This window comes from Sorex fumeus, unplaced genomic scaffold (genome assembly GCF_029834395.1).
Source record: "Sorex fumeus unplaced genomic scaffold, SorFum_2.1 ptg000036l, whole genome shotgun sequence".
In the NCBI taxonomy this organism is placed as follows: domain Eukaryota; kingdom Metazoa; phylum Chordata; class Mammalia; order Eulipotyphla; family Soricidae; genus Sorex; species Sorex fumeus.
The window spans coordinates 19,409,297-19,426,405 of record NW_026606093.1 but is presented as its reverse complement, the minus strand read 5'-3'; the positions used below and the strand labels follow the sequence as shown (position 1 = coordinate 19,426,405).

At 41.7% G+C, this 17,109-nt stretch overlaps 2 protein-coding genes across 2 annotated transcripts in view; both read left to right on the top strand.

Moving 5' to 3' along the window:
- Positions 1-1,319: 1,319 nt before the first annotated feature.
- On the top strand, positions 1,320-2,398 carry LOC130027144 (large neutral amino acids transporter small subunit 4-like). Its single transcript, XM_056117781.1, is given in 2 exon segments — positions 1,320-2,004; positions 2,007-2,398. Coding segments are annotated over 2 exon segments (1,077 nt in total).
- Positions 2,399-9,659: 7,261 nt separating this feature from the next.
- LOC130027143 (heparan sulfate glucosamine 3-O-sulfotransferase 3B1-like) overlaps positions 9,660-17,109 on the top strand; it is a 115,307-nt gene continuing 107,857 nt past the window's right edge. Inside the window, exons 1-2 of the mRNA XM_056117780.1 lie at positions 9,660-10,031; positions 10,393-10,613. Of these exons, the coding sequence (XP_055973755.1) occupies positions 9,660-10,031; positions 10,393-10,613 (593 nt within the window). The remainder of the gene's footprint in view (positions 10,032-10,392; positions 10,614-17,109) is intronic.

Genomic DNA, 17,109 nt, shown 5'->3' with positions numbered 1-17,109 from the left:
GTGAAGTTCTTTGGCTGATCTTCTTGGTCCTATCTTGGCATTAATATCACCTACAATGATCTTGTAGAAGGTGTGGTCTTCTTTATAGGACTTCTCTAGCTCCATGTAGAACTTCTCAATTTTTCCTTCATCACAATTGGATGTTGGTGCATAGACAACGAAGATAGAAGCTGCCGGCAGTGAGCCATATCTATTCAAGCGTAATTGTCTGATTCAGGTTGTTAGGCATTCGAATGAATCAATGCTTATGGCTAAGTTCGTTTTGACAAGGACACCGACACCATCGACACCTCTTTTGTTGCATGTTCCAAGGAAAAGTTCTTCTCCAGTGTAGAAAACGGCGTGATATGATTGATGCCTTCTTGTCTCAGTCAGACCAATGATGTCATACTTGATCTTTCGCACTTGCACCATCAGTTCCTCGATGGATATATCTGATGCCAGCATACGTGCATTGAAAGTACAGTCATTTTTGTCCTTTGTTTAGCAGCCTAGCTCTGCCTTGAGATTTTATCAGTCTCTCCTGCTTCATCCTTATTAATCTTGCCATATTGGTGGCTCTTTCAGGAACAGGGGAATGTGACCCGTTGCATTTACTAATTTTGGCATATTGAGTACGTCATGCAGGCGGGATACTCTTGGTAGCTAGCCAGGCTCTCCGAGAGGAACAGAGACTTCTAGGAAGGTCTGTAATCGCCCTTGCAGTTGTTCCCATGGTTCAAACCATATCTGAACCCCACCAAATATGGTGCAATAATCTTGAAGTATTAATAGCCAATAATCTTGGCTATTAAGTGTTTTATGATGTGTCTACGTCACTGTGCAATCTGGAAAGTGGCCTGGAGCGTGGCAATGGCTGGGTAGTCGAGGTAGATGGCTGGGTAGTGGAGGTAGATGGCTGGGTAGTGGAGGTAGTGGTGTTCTGTCATTGAAGTATTTACCTGGTACCGGTAGGTTGGGGCTTCTGGGTGTAATCCCTGGGTTTCCGCAATTTGGTGGGTGCAGTTAGAGGATCTCTGTTCCCGGGTCCCATTGAGCCAGGAATGCAAGGTCACAGAGTTCTGCTTACCTGGTTCTGTGAGGCTTCACTTGTGCATGAGTCCTGGCCTGAGTGTCCGGAAAGTGGCCTGGAGCATGGCAGTGACTGGGTAGTGGAGGTAGTGGAAGTTCCGGGGCTCGGGGCATGGACCAATAGTGGAAGCCACCTGTGCTGGGGTGGGGGTGGGGTGCGTGCCTGTCAGTTGGGGTCCCAAGTAGTGACAGTCTTCCAGGTGGCTGCAGAGTGACTGCTAGAGCCGGGCCACACGTCGCGCTGCCCCATGGCGCCCACCCACCCTGGCCACTGCCCTGGCCACTGGTGGATGGCCTGCACGGCTGTGGTGGAAAAACTCCTCTTCTCAGTTGTCCTTATGGGCTGGGTCTCGCTGCTAATCATGCTCAAGTCAGAGGGCTTTTACTCCTACCTGTGTACTGAGCCAGAGAATGTCACCAACAGCTCTGAGGGGGGCACAGCACTGCCAGAGCTAGAGGAGTTGGGCTGGCTCAGCTGCCAGACCCAGGAGGAGAAGCTAAACTTGGCTTTCACCATGGGCTACTTTCTGCTCAGTGCCATCAGCCTTCCCCTGGACACTGTTATGGACAAATATGGCCCCAATATGCTCAGGCTGCTGGGCAGTGCCTGCTTTGCTGTCTCTTGCCTGATGATTGCCTATGGCGCCAGTAATCCGAACTCCATGTCCATGCTCATCTTCATCACCCTGTCTCTGAATGGCTTTGGTGGGATATGCATGACTTTCACCTCACTGATCCTGCCCAATGTGTTAGGGGATCTTTGCTCTACCTTTATTTCCCTGATGATTGGCTCCTATGCCTCTTCGGCCATCACTTTCTCAGGAATCAAGGTCATCTACAATTTTGGGGTCTCCTTCATCATCATTCTCGTGGTCTGGGACAGCTGCTCCAGACTGGCTTTCTTCAACTGTTTCTTTATCTGGCCCCTAGAACCCTTCCTTGGCCGGAAGACATGGACTACACGGTGAAGATCAAATTCAGCTGGCTGGGCTTTGATCACAAGATCACCGGGAAGCAGTTCTACAAGCAAGTGACCATGGTGGGCCAGAGCCTGAGTATGAAGACGGTTCTGAAGAGCCTGATGAGAAAGACACTAACCAAAACCTGGACAAGAAGAAGCGGGACTGGCAGGTCCAGAAGGTCACCAACGCCATGCGAGCCTTCACCTTCACAAATTCCAACTATTTGGGGAATTTTTGTCAGTTTGGGGATGACTTTCGGCAGTGTTCAATGCTTACTTCTGGCTCTGTGCTCTGGCTTGAATCCCTTTGTTGGCCATGTGCAAAGTAAGTTCCCTGCCCATTGTACTGTTGCTTCTGCCAATTGAGAATTCTTGATGATTTTCTTTTACTTGACTCTCCATTTGCAGATAAGCAATTGATGCACTTTTATTTATCACTTCACATATGAGATTGGGAAGAAAACCCTTTATCCCCTATATGAGATTAGTATGAATCACATATAACTTAGACAGAAATATAAGTACACACTGTGATTTCATTTCAAGCCTGTTTTTATTCTTTAATGAGAGCTGGCCTGTGGTAACAACTATACCTTCTATTCTGATAGTGACAACCCACTTTCCATTCTTGTTTAGCTATTCACCTTCTCTCTATCTATCTATCTATCATCAATCTATCTCTAAATTCTCCATTCCAACCCACATACCCCCAAGTAAATTTAGAAGAAGGCAGTAGGCCAATTCAATGGAGTGGGCTGGCTTTATATTTTTCATTTATGTACTAGGTGTGTCCTATTACAAAGCTTTCTATGGATATTTTGCAAGACATTTTATATTTTCTCTGTATATGTGTAGTGTCTACCTATATAGCTATAAAGATTATAAAATTTCACTGCTGGTATAAAATTTTACCCTTTCCTTTTGGTTTACCTTCTTCACCCTTTGCCAATCTATCCAGAATTCCACTCTAAAACTAATTCCTAAAAATGCCCTTAATATTTTAATAAACATGAGAACAAAAAATCAGGTACTTGAATTTGAAGTCTGAACATAGTAAACCTTAATATTTTTGTCTCTTTTCTAATGGGTATGAGAAAAAGAAATCAGGCACTCGAATTTGAAGTCTGAAGATACTAAACTTTAATATTTTGGGGTTCTTTCTTGTTCCAACTATAAATAAATCTGAATTTGTTCAACTAGATAGTTTTATATCCTACACAAGGTGACACAGCCTTCTAGTTTTTTAAAAATGATGTAATTAAAATATGTCCAGAGAAGCAAATATTTTCCATTCTTGCATAATGAAAATTTAATACTATTGTGGAATGATGGTAATGTATATCCAAAGAAGCAGATATATCTGTTGTATCAAGTTATTCAAACTTCAAAATCATTTTTTAAACTTTTAGTAAAATATTTAGCAGTAATTTATAAACCTCTCTTGGGCAAATTAAAAGCAGTTTAAGATGGCATAATTATGGTCAGAGATACAGCATCTTGCATGTTTATAGCCTTGGGTTCAATCCCTGGCACCGCACTGTTAGAATTATCTTAGGGTATTTTATTTAGGCTGTATGAAGTAAGACCTGACAGCACAAGCCAGGCGTGTCTGAAGTGGTGGATGCAGAGCAACAGTGCTACTCAGGTGGTGTTCTTGGCAGGTCTTAGCTAGTAACATCAGCAGTTCAGCACATCACATCACCAGTGAGATTTTCTCACCAGGTACAAGAAAACTCAAGTAGTAAAGTAGAAAACTAGAACAGATTACAGATCTGTTCTATAATTTCTGTGAGCACTGACAATAACAGCTACCAAGAGAATTTATAAACAGGATACAGATAAATCTGGGTGTCAGATCTAGTCTCTCTCCCTCACATATGTATTTATGGTTTACTTCATTCTCAGGCAAACCCCCTCACTTGGGAAGTGTCATCTAGAAGCTCCAGCCTGTATCTTGTCAGCCAGGTAAACTTAAGTAACGGGTACATCTTTTCCAGAATTGCAGCAAAGTCCTGCACTTTAATCTCGTCACCTGGGATGATTTAGCACAGCGGGTAGGGCGTTCGCCTTATAAGCGGCCAACATGGCCGACCCGAGTTCGATTCCTCCGCCCCTCTCGGAGAGCCCGGCAAGCTACCGAGAGTATTCGATATGCCAGACACAGTAACAACAAAGTCTCCAATGGAGACGTTACTAGGCCCGCTCGAGCAAATTGACGATCAACGGGAGGGCCTTTACCTTTACCTTTTACCTTTCTAAACCAAATCCTTTTGAGTTCCGAATATAGACTGGGAATCTGGTACTTATAGCCAAAGGGTGAGTTTAGCTTGATCAAGATTTTATGGAATAAGAGGCCTGAAAGATAGTACAGTGGGAAAAGGGGCTTGCCTTGCTGTCGGCCAACCTAGATTTGATCCGCAGCATCACATATGGTCCCCTAAGCCCGCTTGGAGAGATCTCTGAGCAGAGTCAGAATTAACCATCAGTACTGCTGTGTGTGGCCCAAAATATAAAAAAAAGAATAAGGAGTGTTTGCTTAGAGAAAAATTTAAGATGATCTTATTTCATATGTAGACAAAAATTTAAAAAATAAAAACAACCCTTTGTAGCTATTTCTATATCCAATCTTATTTTTTAACACTGAAATAAAGCACCTCTTCAAAATTACACACATTTAGAAGTAAACTGAACATAAAATATGATTCTAGAATGAAATGTACATTGGTGGAGGGATGGGTGTTCTATCATTATATGAGTGAAACTCAAACATGAAAGCTTTGTAATGGCAGCTCATGGTGATTCAACAAAAAATACAATTAAATAAATAAATATATATATAAATAAAAAAGTAAGGGTAATGAGAGCTTTTTCCCACACTATAAAAAAAAATGAGTATGTGAGACTTTATGAATGCCCTCAATACAAGGATGCTTCTTCTTTAAAACAGTTTACTGCTCTCTGACAAAGATTGTCAACAATAATTTTTTAAATTGCAATGACTGACATGTGAAAAATAACTTCTCCAATTATTGGAGGATGATACTCTTGCACACAAAAGTTGTAGTTGAGTCTTCACTTTATCCTTTGAATTAACAGATCAGGGAATTTGCCAGTCATCTTTGACTGTAGTTTCTTTCTTTGGATCATTAAGATACAGCCTAGCAGAAAAACGTCTGAAGTAAGTGTTGAGAGAAAACTTATAGAAGTGGAACTGTTAGATATGAACATATTTTTATTTTAAAAATGAACATGGTTTCTCAATTAGTAACTTCATTTCTAGAAATGGGGTGGGACCTAGAAAAATCCCCAAAACGGAGCTATGTGGTTAAATTGAATACAATGCTGATGCTTAAGCCAAGTACTAAAGTCTGCTAAAAAGAAAACTTCCCATTGTAGGAAATTTAAGTAAACACTTAATTAATCCCAATCTTCTGGAGTAAAGGGAATAAAATAAATTCTAGCAAAATACTCTAAAAACATTAACTAGAATCATGTCTGAGTCAATATACACCAATTACATTCATTATCATAGGTAAAATGATGCTCTCCATAAGTGCGAGACTGCTAGAAAATTTTAAGTCTCTCTTCAAATGTATCCATATACTTCACCAACCAAGCACTACTAAAAGGAGACCTGTTGGTACCTGAAAACACAGGGTCCAAGTAGCTCCGCATTTTCTGGCACTCCCACTAAACCATCCTATCATGATTTACCAAGTATTACTGGGAGTAGCCCAGGGGACCCTGATTACTACTTGGCAGGCTCCTGCCTCACTGCCTTACTATATAAAGATACACCAGTATCTTTATATAGTAAGGTAAAGGTAAAGGCCCTCCCGTTGATCGTCGATTTGCTCGAGCGGGCCCAGTAACGTCTCCATTGGAGACTTTGTTGTTACTGTGTCTGGCATATCGAATACTCTCGGTAGCTTGCCGGGCTCTCTGAGAGGGGCAGAGGAATCGAACTCGGGTCAGCCATGTTGGCCGCTAGTAAGGTGAACGCCCTACCCAATGTGCTATCGCTCCAGGCCTTTATATAGTAGGAGTATTTAATTTTATATGTAACTTTACATATATATCATTCAATATGTAAATTCATCAATTATACATACTTTTAATATAACCTTAATATAGTATGATATAACCTTAATATAACTTTAATATAATTTAAATTAAATTATTTTACATTATAGTTTTAATACATATATTAATATTTATATCAATAATTTATTAAAGCATTGTTTTTCTGCATAATATATAAATAAAATTATGTCATACTAATTTTATAGATTTATAAATATGTATTTTAAAATATATAATCGGAACACTAATCATAATCAACTGGAAGCTAAAACATTCTAAATTTTGCATGAAATTGTTTATTTTATTCTTTATACATTTTTTATTAAGGTTTTGAATATACATGAATAATTTGACTCTGGGGAGGGCAGGAGAAAGTCATTTTAAAAGATATGTCTTAGCTTAAGAGGTAAATGCTCTTTGAATAGAGAATGAGTGAATGTTGATAAGATCCAAGACAAAGTACCAGATTTTGGAGAACTCAAGGTGATGAATCCCTGGTGGGTACCTGCTAAAGAGATAAAAGAGTATAGACAATTAAGCAGAAACTCACTTTAAATAATTTAACATGGAAGCACAAGGAGAAACTATAACAAAGTTCATAATGTTTACATTTTCCCTCCAAATTGTTCGTAATAATCAACTACAACTATTTCATCTTCTAATAAAAGCATCTGAATGAAAGAAAACCTACTATATGTGGTTATGGAGAATAATGTTAATATGTCTTCTTGTTTTGATATAACTAGATATAATATCTCATACTTATTCTTGTAGATTTGTCAATGTTTACTTCTCTATTCTCTTCATGAAAGTTTGTGCGAATGAGCTATGTTTTACCAACAAAGATGACTCTGTGTCTCAAGGGCTTCCTTGAGATAACCTTTTTCCTCTAAATCATGATAATTTCTTTTTAAAAAAAATCTTTAGAGTTAAGGATGGCAAAAACCCCAATTCCAAAAGTCCACTATTGCCTTGCCAACTACTTTGGAAACAAATCCTTTATAAATAAATCCTTCATGAGTTGTACTAATTTAAATGTTTTCTTTATTATTAAGTTATTAAAAGATACACCATTCTCACCCAACATATCTATGCTGCCAAACATAATATCAATCAATCACAAGCAGATAATGAGAATTAAAGTAGGGTTATTCTAAAGGAAGAGAGCTGGCAATGTTGATGCTATTGTATTTTGATGTTTGGATTTCGGACCCCACTTGGCTGTGCTCTGGGCTTCCTCCTGGCTCTGTGCTCAGGAATCATTCATTCCTGGTGATGCTCAGACCACAAGTGGTGCTATCAAATCCAGATAGACATCATGGGAGTCAAATGCCTTACTCGCTATACTATCTCACTGGCTCCTTTCACTGTATTTTGAACTCGTTCTTTGAAAGAAATACTAAATGACCTAATCAACACATTTGACTTCATGTTAAAATCACATTTTCAGATCCATTCTATATATTAATAAAACTAATTTCCTCATTTCTTTTTTACCCTTTTAAAGGTATCTACTACAAATGTTAAATGAGGCTTGTATTTGTGGTTAATATTTCATTTCTACTTTACACCCCGAGACAATGTGTAAGATTCTGTGGACAGTATCTCCTAGGTTTAGTCTTTAATAAATCTTGCAAATAAACTGGAAAGCTAATAATGTTAGTGAGTTTTCGTCTGAGTCATCTGACATCATCCCTTGGCTGCTTTTGACATCACTTTCTGAGTATAAGAGCCACAAAGTCACATGGCCAGACTGACTGGGAAGTGGGCGGGGCTAGATTGCAGAGAACTTGCACAAAATTGAACCTCTGACTTCACTACAATATGCTAACAGTCAAATAATAATATAAATGTTTCTCTCCCATCATGTAACTGATACCAGGACAGTTCCAAAAATGTCATGCCTGGTATGGAAAATAAAAGGAGATATGTGCAATGCAATGTTTTTACTTTTAGAAGTTCTCCTTTCTCATGAATATCCATAACCATGGGAAAACTGTGCTCTCTGTTTTTCTGGGTCCTGTCTTCATTTAGTTTACTCGTACTTTATTTTACTTTGTCAAAGACCAAGAACCCCAAGTAAAGGTTGAAACAGACTGCTTACTTTAAAATTCGGGTCATAACAATTAATACACAAACCAAATAAATCAAGCGGAATTACAGTGCAGCTTGATTGCTTTGCTGAGATGTTAGGATACTACCCCAACCTTTACCTGTTTTGACCTTTCATGGCACCTACAGACAACAAACACGCTTAGGAAGAGCATTAACCGGTCATACCCCGTTCATGTTGTAAGTAAAAAGGAACTTTGGAGAACATCATTTTCCAGATGAGGAAACTGTTTAAAAGCATTTATAGTATTGAAAGCACTTTCAGAATAACTTTTAAAAGGCCCCTCTTTCTGTAATGGATTTGCACTGTCCTTTTGCAAATCCAAATGAAATACCTACAGAAAAGTTTTAAAATACATTAAATCTCCATCTAGTATTAAATAGCAACTGGTTTGTCAATAGCCAAGTTTAGGGCACAAAGAGCCATTAACGCTTTGCAGGACTTAACTTTCCATGCTTGCAAAACCACAGTGGTTTATAACATGAAAATCTAATAAGTCCTTTGTACTCCTGTAGAATAGTTCTGGATTGGTAGTTCATAAACCTAAAAGCTTGAACAGCACAGAGAGTTTATTCAGCAGAGCACAAAACACCAGTTCCTCCCAAGTATAGTTAGAAACACTAAGTCCCTTTTGGAGGCTAAAAAATTACTTCCCTGACTTTCATTTCCATAATTAAACCGAGTGCCTGCCGGAAGGCAAGGCAGAGGAAGGTTGCTCAGTCACCTGGGAGCCAGATTTCCTGGTGAGTTTTCTGCAGCACAGACTAGATCTGCTAAGAATTCTGGGTAGCGACCACCAGGAGCCCACAAAGTTCAGGGTCAGTGTGAAGCCTCGACCACCTACTCCCCTGCAAGAAATCCTGCAGAGCCCGGGAAGTCAAGAAATCAGGAACAAATTTGATTGGGATAAAATGCCCCCCTCAGACAGATTCCACAGCGGGGCATCTTCCTTAAACAGCAGAGGCAACTGTATCCATTCACAGCCAGCTCTGAGAAGCTCAGAGATGAGAGAGGGTAGCTAGGAGAAAGGAAAGTGCCCTGTGGAAAATAGCCAGCCCCTATTGCATTCTCTCTCTCTCTCTCTCTCCCTCCCAGTCCGTCCCTCCCTCCTTCTCTCTCCCCCCATCCTGTAATTCCCTCCCTCTCCTCCTCTCTCTCTGTCCCCTTCCCTCCTACCCTCTCCCTCCTTCCCTCCCTCCCTCCTCCCCAAAACACAAACAGCATCTAAAAAGTCTCTGGACTTGGAATCGGAGTGGACACTTTATGATCTTAACTTCTCCATAATTTTATTCGTGGTTCTTGGGGAATACTTGATAATTCTAAATCTAAACTGACACAAGAGAAAGAAAGTCAACAGGGTAAAGCACCGCACCTGAGAAAACCCTTGGCTGGAAGCCCCCCGGGACAGTTCCCTAGGAGGGCTTCAGAACAATGGCCAAAGGCTCCTCGCAGGGACTAGGGGACAGTGGGAAGGAGCTCACGGCGGGGGGGGGGGGGGGGGCAAGGGACCCGGGGCCGGCGGCCAGGGCGCGGGATGGACGGAGCCGCGGACAGACAGACGGACATACCCGGGGCGCGCGCGGGCCCTCTAGGCTGTCGGGGCCTGGCCTGGCCAGGCAGTCGGGCCTGCGAGAGGCAGGACCAGGCGCGATGGGCCCGGGCAGCCTGGACGGCGGCTCCTCCCGACCCGTGTCCAGGGCCGTGCGGGCGCGGGGCAGGCGCGGACACGGCCCCCCGCCTCGGCCGCTGACGTCACGGCCCAGCCTGGCCGCCCCACGTGTGGACACTCGGGGCCGGACTCGGGCCGGATACCCCGGAGTGTCCTGGGCGCAGTGACCACAGCGGCCCGCAGGTCCCGCGCTGCTCCCACGCTGCCCACCCACCTCCGGGCCCCCTCGAACCCGGCCAAGAGTACCGGACTTCCCGTCGGGGCGCCCCCTTACCGCTGCCCGCGCCCCGACGGCGGTCCCCGAGCACAGCCGCCCCCGCCCCGACGGACCCCGGCCAGGGTGCCCGGGCCGAGCATGGCCAGCCGCGCCCGCCCCCGCCCATGGCACGGCCCGCGCCCGCCGCCCCGCGCCCCCGCCGCCCCCGCCGGGCCCTGCTGGCGCTCGGCTCCCTGCTGGTCCTCGGCGTGCTCGCCGGCCTGGGTCCCGGACCCCAGCCCCGCCGCCCGGAGACCCCCGAGGCCGAGGCCCCCCGGGGCGCGCTGGCCTTGCTGGATGGACCCCGCAAGCGGCTGCCGCAGGCCATCATCGTGGGCGTGAAGAAGGGCGGCACGCGCGCGCTGCTGGAGTTTCTGCGCGTGCACCCCGACGTGCGCGCCGCGGGCGCCGAGCCGCACTTCTTCGATCGCAGCTACGACCGGGGCCTCGCCTGGTACCGGTGAGTACTGTCCGGGCCTGGCCCGGTACCGGTGAGTACTGCCCGGGGCTCGCCCGGTACCGGGGAGCGGCCGCGGGCTCGGGGGGCCGGAGGGGCCGGGGGAGCGGGTGGGGGGACCAGGCCGGGCGCGGGGAGGGGCGTCCGGGCCGGAGGGAAAGGGAGTGGGTGTCCGGGCGAGAGGGGCGCTGGCCTCGGGGGACTAGAGACCCGCCCGGCGCCCGCCCCGCCCCCGCCCCGCACCCCAGCTGGGTGCAGAAGGCGAAGGGTCCTCCGATCCGTAAGTCGCGGCATTTCGTTCGCCGCCTAAGCATCCTCCCGGGGAAGCGGATGTTGAGGCAGCGGGCGGGAGGGCAAGATTGGCTTTTATGGGGTTTTTTTCTTTAGCTTTTGGGATTTCCTTTCCTCCAAAGAGTTCCTCTCACGGTTTTCCTTCTGCGCTGTGAAATATTCACGTTGGTCGCGAAGAGGAGAAGTCCCTCCGAAGCTAAGAACTTGCTGATCGGCGACCAGATGTGGAGCCTAAGAATCTTTTTCCAAAGGAATTGTTTTTATTTCTTCTTTACCTTTCAGGCGACTCACTGTGCTTAACGCTGTCATTGCCACTGGCATTTATATACCTAGACCCTTTCCCTACCATCATGCTAGGTCATACGTTCAGAAACAGAAATTAGGTAGTTGGGGAATGAGTGTCAAGTATTAGCAACGGGTCCCCGTGTTCTAAGAATGCTTCCTTGGTAGTAATTTTTATTTGCTGAGAGGGGTTTTGTAAAGTTTTGTAAAGTGTTTTGTAAAGTGTTTTCTCTATAAAGAAGAGTACCTTTTCCCACTGGACTGAGAGTAGTAACCTTCCTAAAGATCTTCAAACAATTCTCTTCACAAATAGCTTATTTATTTTAAATGGAGAGAAGGGAAGAAAAGATTGGGATCCTGTTTTTAAAACCTTTCAAATGCTTTTTTGGAAGCAAGTCTGTTTAGATCTTAAATTTTCCTGTCTTCTCAAGTTCGGATCACCTTCAAGACTAGCATCAGTCAAACCCTAATAAATCCTAGTGTCACCTGGATTTTGTTTGCCGTAAAATGTTGGCCTCCTTCTCTTTTCTTTGAGTAAGAATTTTCCGTTTTATAAAGCTTTAGCTTGTTCATTACATATGCATTCCCCAAGTTATTTAAACCAAAACAATATCACCAAAGTTACAATACGATTTATATATACTTCAAAGGTCCACTAAATTAACCATTCACTGTGCACACAGAAATGGACTTGATTTGGCAAGTTTATTTGCTTGCAGGGTCAAGCACACCCTCGGATTTCAGGAGCAGAATTTACAGTAATCCAACTCATGAGAAAACATTTGGTCCTGCAAGTTGACTTCAAACATAAACACTTTTTTAAAAGTAACTTTCCATTTGTTGGAAAGAAAAACAATCTCCTTACTATAGAATATATATCATTTGAAATCATCAGCCACTTTTAAAAAATCCCCTGTGTTTCTATCATTTATGTTATATCCTATGGGAAGTTCTTATAAAAATGACCTGTTGAATCTGGAAACAACAGGTCCTTCTTTTAGCACAAAGGCAGCTCTGTTTTTTCCATCAAGGACACAAGAAAGAAGTGATTAAAGACCCCTAAAACTCTTATCTATTGCAGTGTGCATTGAATTTAGCCTCATGCAGTGCTATAAGTGAACACATTTCAAGCAGACTGCTTGAAACATCTAAGACAACACTTCACTCTGAGGTACTATTAAATATGGTGAAATATTTAGCACTAAACCCTTTATTTGTTTTGCCATTAGACTTTTTCTTCCCACAAAGTAGGGTTGTTTCTACACATTCCAGAAATGAGTGGCTGAAAGCACGGTGTATCTATAGATCTAAATCTTGATTTCTGTGGACCTTTCTGAGCTAATGAAAAAGAAGGAAGGTTTCAAGGTAACTGGAAGCACAAGTGTTAAAAACTGAGTAAGGAGAGAGGAGAAACATAAAATTTTAGGCAGCTCTCTTGTTTAGAAACTGGATGCATTCTGTAAAGTAAATCTCTCCTTGAATTGTTTATTCCTGCAGAGGAGTTCTATAAAGTAATTTATGGTGGTTACAAAAATAACTGCACAGTAGACTTCATGGTTTGGTGAATTTAATTTTCCAAGTGTTGGAGCAATGTCTTTGTTTTATCATTTGCAGTGTGTTTATATTGGATGAATAAATTTAAGTTTAACTCAGTTGCATAGAATACTTAAAAAAAATCAAATCTAGGGAGCCTAGATTATGCAATGATTTAATGAAACTTTGTTGCATTTGTCTTTCATCTTCACTCTGAACTTGGAGTTTGATATTTGAGAGACAGACTAAAGCTTTACTAGCAGAGGAAAAGTTCCTGAGGACAAGAGAGGCAGCGTGGGTGCTTGCCTTGTGTATGGCTTACTCAGGTCTATTTATGGCACCACACAAAGTCCCCAAGTCCTTCCGGGGGTTAACTCTTAGGACAGAGCCAGGAGTTAGCTCTGAGTACAGCAGGATGTGGCCCCTCAGTCCCCAAATACTACCCTCAAATAAACTTCCATACAGTGTGTTACTAAACTGTTAAGTATGTGTTAGCTGACTGTACTTAGCTGGATCTGGGGACTGGGGGATTCAGTGAAGACTTCCCAAGTCAACCTAAATTTGCAATACATGATTTCTGTCACATATTATGGACGTAAATACACACAAACACATACACACACCAATAAAAATATATGAGTATTCTCACTCTAAAGTGAATTATAGGAGAAAAAACTATGTATGGACATGGGAGAATCATAATGTCTAGATTATTTTTTAGCACAGTGAAATCTCACTTTGCACGAGTCAGTTGTAGTGGCAGTGCCCCCTACTGTTCTGACAAAGTGCAGAACTTGTTATTAGGGAGTTTGAAAATGCTTGTTTCTAGGATGTTTAAATAAATTTCTCTCCTGGAGAAAATTTGAAGTACTTTATAAATTGTTTTAAATAAAAGCATAATCAACAATTTCTTTATTTTAATAAATTTTTAGTAAAGGTATTCAAAATCGCTAAAAATAAAATTATTTTTTATGGATTTAAAAAGTTCTCATGTTACTCTAAATCAAGTTAAAGTCCAAATTTTAAATGCCAGGGCATTTATTATTGGCATTTATTATTAATGTTAGGATGTTACAGAGGAGTTTTCTATATATGGAACTCCACACTAATGGGGTTTAAAAAAACATTGCACATAAGTTTGCAGACAGGATATCAGGATAACACATGTCTGTGTCTTCCATGGTATGGAAGAGCCACCCTTTGCGATGAGCAGCTCTGTTCCCATTATATGTGTGCTCGCGAATTGATGAAAGAACACGGGGACACTGCTTGATTTTGGTCAAAGCTTTGAAATTTTTTTCTAGAAGCTTAGGTAAATCACCGATGATAGGTCAAGTAGGTGAGCTTAGAATTTAATGTGAAGGGCCCCTTTCTGTAGGTATAGATCTGCAACAGCTAGAGGGGTGCCTTTCTCCTAATACGAAAAGTAACAATTCATTAAATATTTCAAAGTACTTGTGTATAACTAGATGAGTACATATTTAAATGTATATTTAAATTTATGATTTCTGTAGCATTTTAGTTTCATATTTTAGGATAAGATAAAATGTTAATCATTAAAGCTCTTAGTTCGTCTGCTTCCTTTGATTCATTTACTTTAGTGAGAGTGAACTTTTCAGCATAGAAAAATTTTGCTAAAATTATTTTTCAATGCAGTACCCAGAAAATAAAAGGCTTACATTTAGGAGTTAATTCTCCCCTCACTTATAAAATGTAGAGAATTTTTGGCTTGTAGTGACAATTGCTTTATTTTTCAAATGTACCAGACAGGAAAACTGAACAGAAGTACTTGCAATTCCTATTAAGAGAAATTGGCCTTTCATAGCAGCTGGGAGCAGCTGCAAACCAACTCTAGTGCACTTTCCCACCCTTTTGAGCCACAAGTCCCTTCTGCATGAGGAATTGGAAATGAAATTCGAGCCAAGAGAACTGCAGAGTCTGGCCACCCATGCAAGGTCATATGGACAGAAGTCCAAAGTTGCTCTGTCTCCTTAAAACAGATATAAGAGCAAGAAGGGAGAGTGGGTAGGAGGAAAATGGGAAGGAATTGTGTTGGACTATGAGTATGTCATGCATGGCTACTGGGAGAAGGGTATACTTTCTTTCATGCACTAAGAGTTCCTAGGAACTCTTAGTGACTGAACACTTACTATCTAGTGAGAAGTTGAAAAACCAGAGTGATGTCATTTTTGTTTGATGACTAAGCTCTTTCGCCTAATAGATCATTCTAGCAATACCAGTAAGACTACCTAGTACCAGAATGTGTGCTGATGCATGTGCATGCATGTACCTACACAGATACACATCAGAGCATATGTTCAGTGGGTAGGGAAAGTGATGGAACTGATAGTAGAAAAGTTACTTAGTGATTGGGAGTTTCTGAACACTACCAGACAGACATCCAGAGAGTAGAACAACTTTGGGACAATGAGTCAAAGCATGAAGAACAGTAACAACAAAGACATGTTTGATACAACCTAGAACTGGAATACATTACATGTTTCTCTATGATAATAGGGCATAATTTTATATTAAAAATTATGTGGCATGTAAAATGCATAATCATTGAGAAGTGTAAAGCCCTCCAAGCTCTTAATCTCTGTCCTCTCATTAGAAAGGAGACACTCTGGCTAAAATATTTGCCTCATCTAAATAGATCTATTTATTGTCCAGGAAATAATAAATGCCAAATCTGTATTTTAGAGGGATCATAAGAATGAAATAATCCTGTGAAATTAATGCCAATGGAAGCTGATCTTACAAAGAACAGATGCTCTTTGCATCAGAAGACTGTCACAAACATAATTGACATAAATTAAAAAAGTTATCATACCTCTAAGGCACACATTTGAACAAATACAAATTGCTATCAACATTAGTCAGATAACCAGAACTGTTGGAAACTTAGTAGTTTAATTTAAGGGTACCTCTGCCTTTACCAAAGAATAGGAGTTTGACTGATAAAGTGAATTGTTCTTTTGTATGTACTTCAATGATAGTAGAACCCAAACTTTTAGAAATACATTTCTGCTTAGTTACAGTTGTAAAAACAAGACAGTTTAGTCCAAATATTTAATATGTAGTTTATAAAATTGCATATGAGTATACTCCAGCTTCCCAGTCTGCCTCTTTTTTTTTTGAGGGAGGAGGGCATGGAGGGGTGGGCTACACCTAGTGATGTTTAGGTATCATCCCCAGATGGGATGCTGGGGATCATCTGGGATGCTAGGGATTGAATCCATGTTCTCCCAAAGGGCCTGTCACTCTGGACCAGTAACTCTTTGCATCTCTAAACCAATCTGTGTAATTAATAAAGTAAATACACAAAATAATGTAAAACTTGGATTTTATTAATTGATGAATGATTAGTTTAATTCTGGGCAACTAACATCTCTAGTTGCTTATCTATAATAATGCAACTTTGAATTTTTGGCATTACTGAGGTGGTCATGACTTTTATGCATCAAATCCAGTTATCACTGGAGAAATATATTTCAGAAGCTTGGACTTGGCCTGTTTTAGAAGTTTTTAGATAATAGATACTCAGAAAGGGAAAATAGGAAATGTTTATTAAGAATAAAGTTTAGTACTTCCCTCTAAGGCATGCAATTTTCGCAGAAAATTTAAAAAAATATCTTCATGAACTCTTGAGAAGTCTTCACCGCTTTGACTGTGATGTGCGGCGCCATCTAGTGGAAGGAAAGTCAGCGAAGACCTCAAGGCTGAACTGATAACCACATGGTTATCAGTGTATTTTGCCATTGTATTAAAATGGGAGAGGGGAGAACGAATTAGCACTAAGAGCTAATACTTAGATCTGCTTAACGTGACTGATCTATATTTCCCCCCTAGACTTGACGTCACTTACTTTAGGCAAGGAGTTTATTCTTTGGAGAGAAAAGATTTGCCTTCACAATAAGCCTCAAAAACAAGATATAAATGTTTAGGGGATTTTATATTAGAAATGTGCATGACTAAAAGGAACGCCATATGCACCACATTATTTTTGTTAGTATACTTTGCCTCTGTTTCTGAAAGTCAGCTTCAAATGAAAATACTTCCAGATGATTTTTTTCCAGCAGCAGTAATGCAAACCTACTTCTTCCTCTGCATTATTCAGTTATACAGGCTCTGGAGAAGTGTCCCCTTCCTCGGAGAAGTGACTCCGAACAGGCCATACACAGAAGCTTGTTGTTTAACCCTAAGGATCTGAGATGCTCTGTCGAATATCTTGCCCGGTGGGGCTGTTACATAGTAAGGTGCTGTCAGAGTTCCAGCAAGAGTCCGTTCTGTGACTGCTGTCCAGTATCTGGGAGGGCAGACTGTAGAAAAAAGATGGTAGTCAGGGTAATAGTGACCAAGAGGAACAGAAGGTAAGGGCAAAACATGAAGT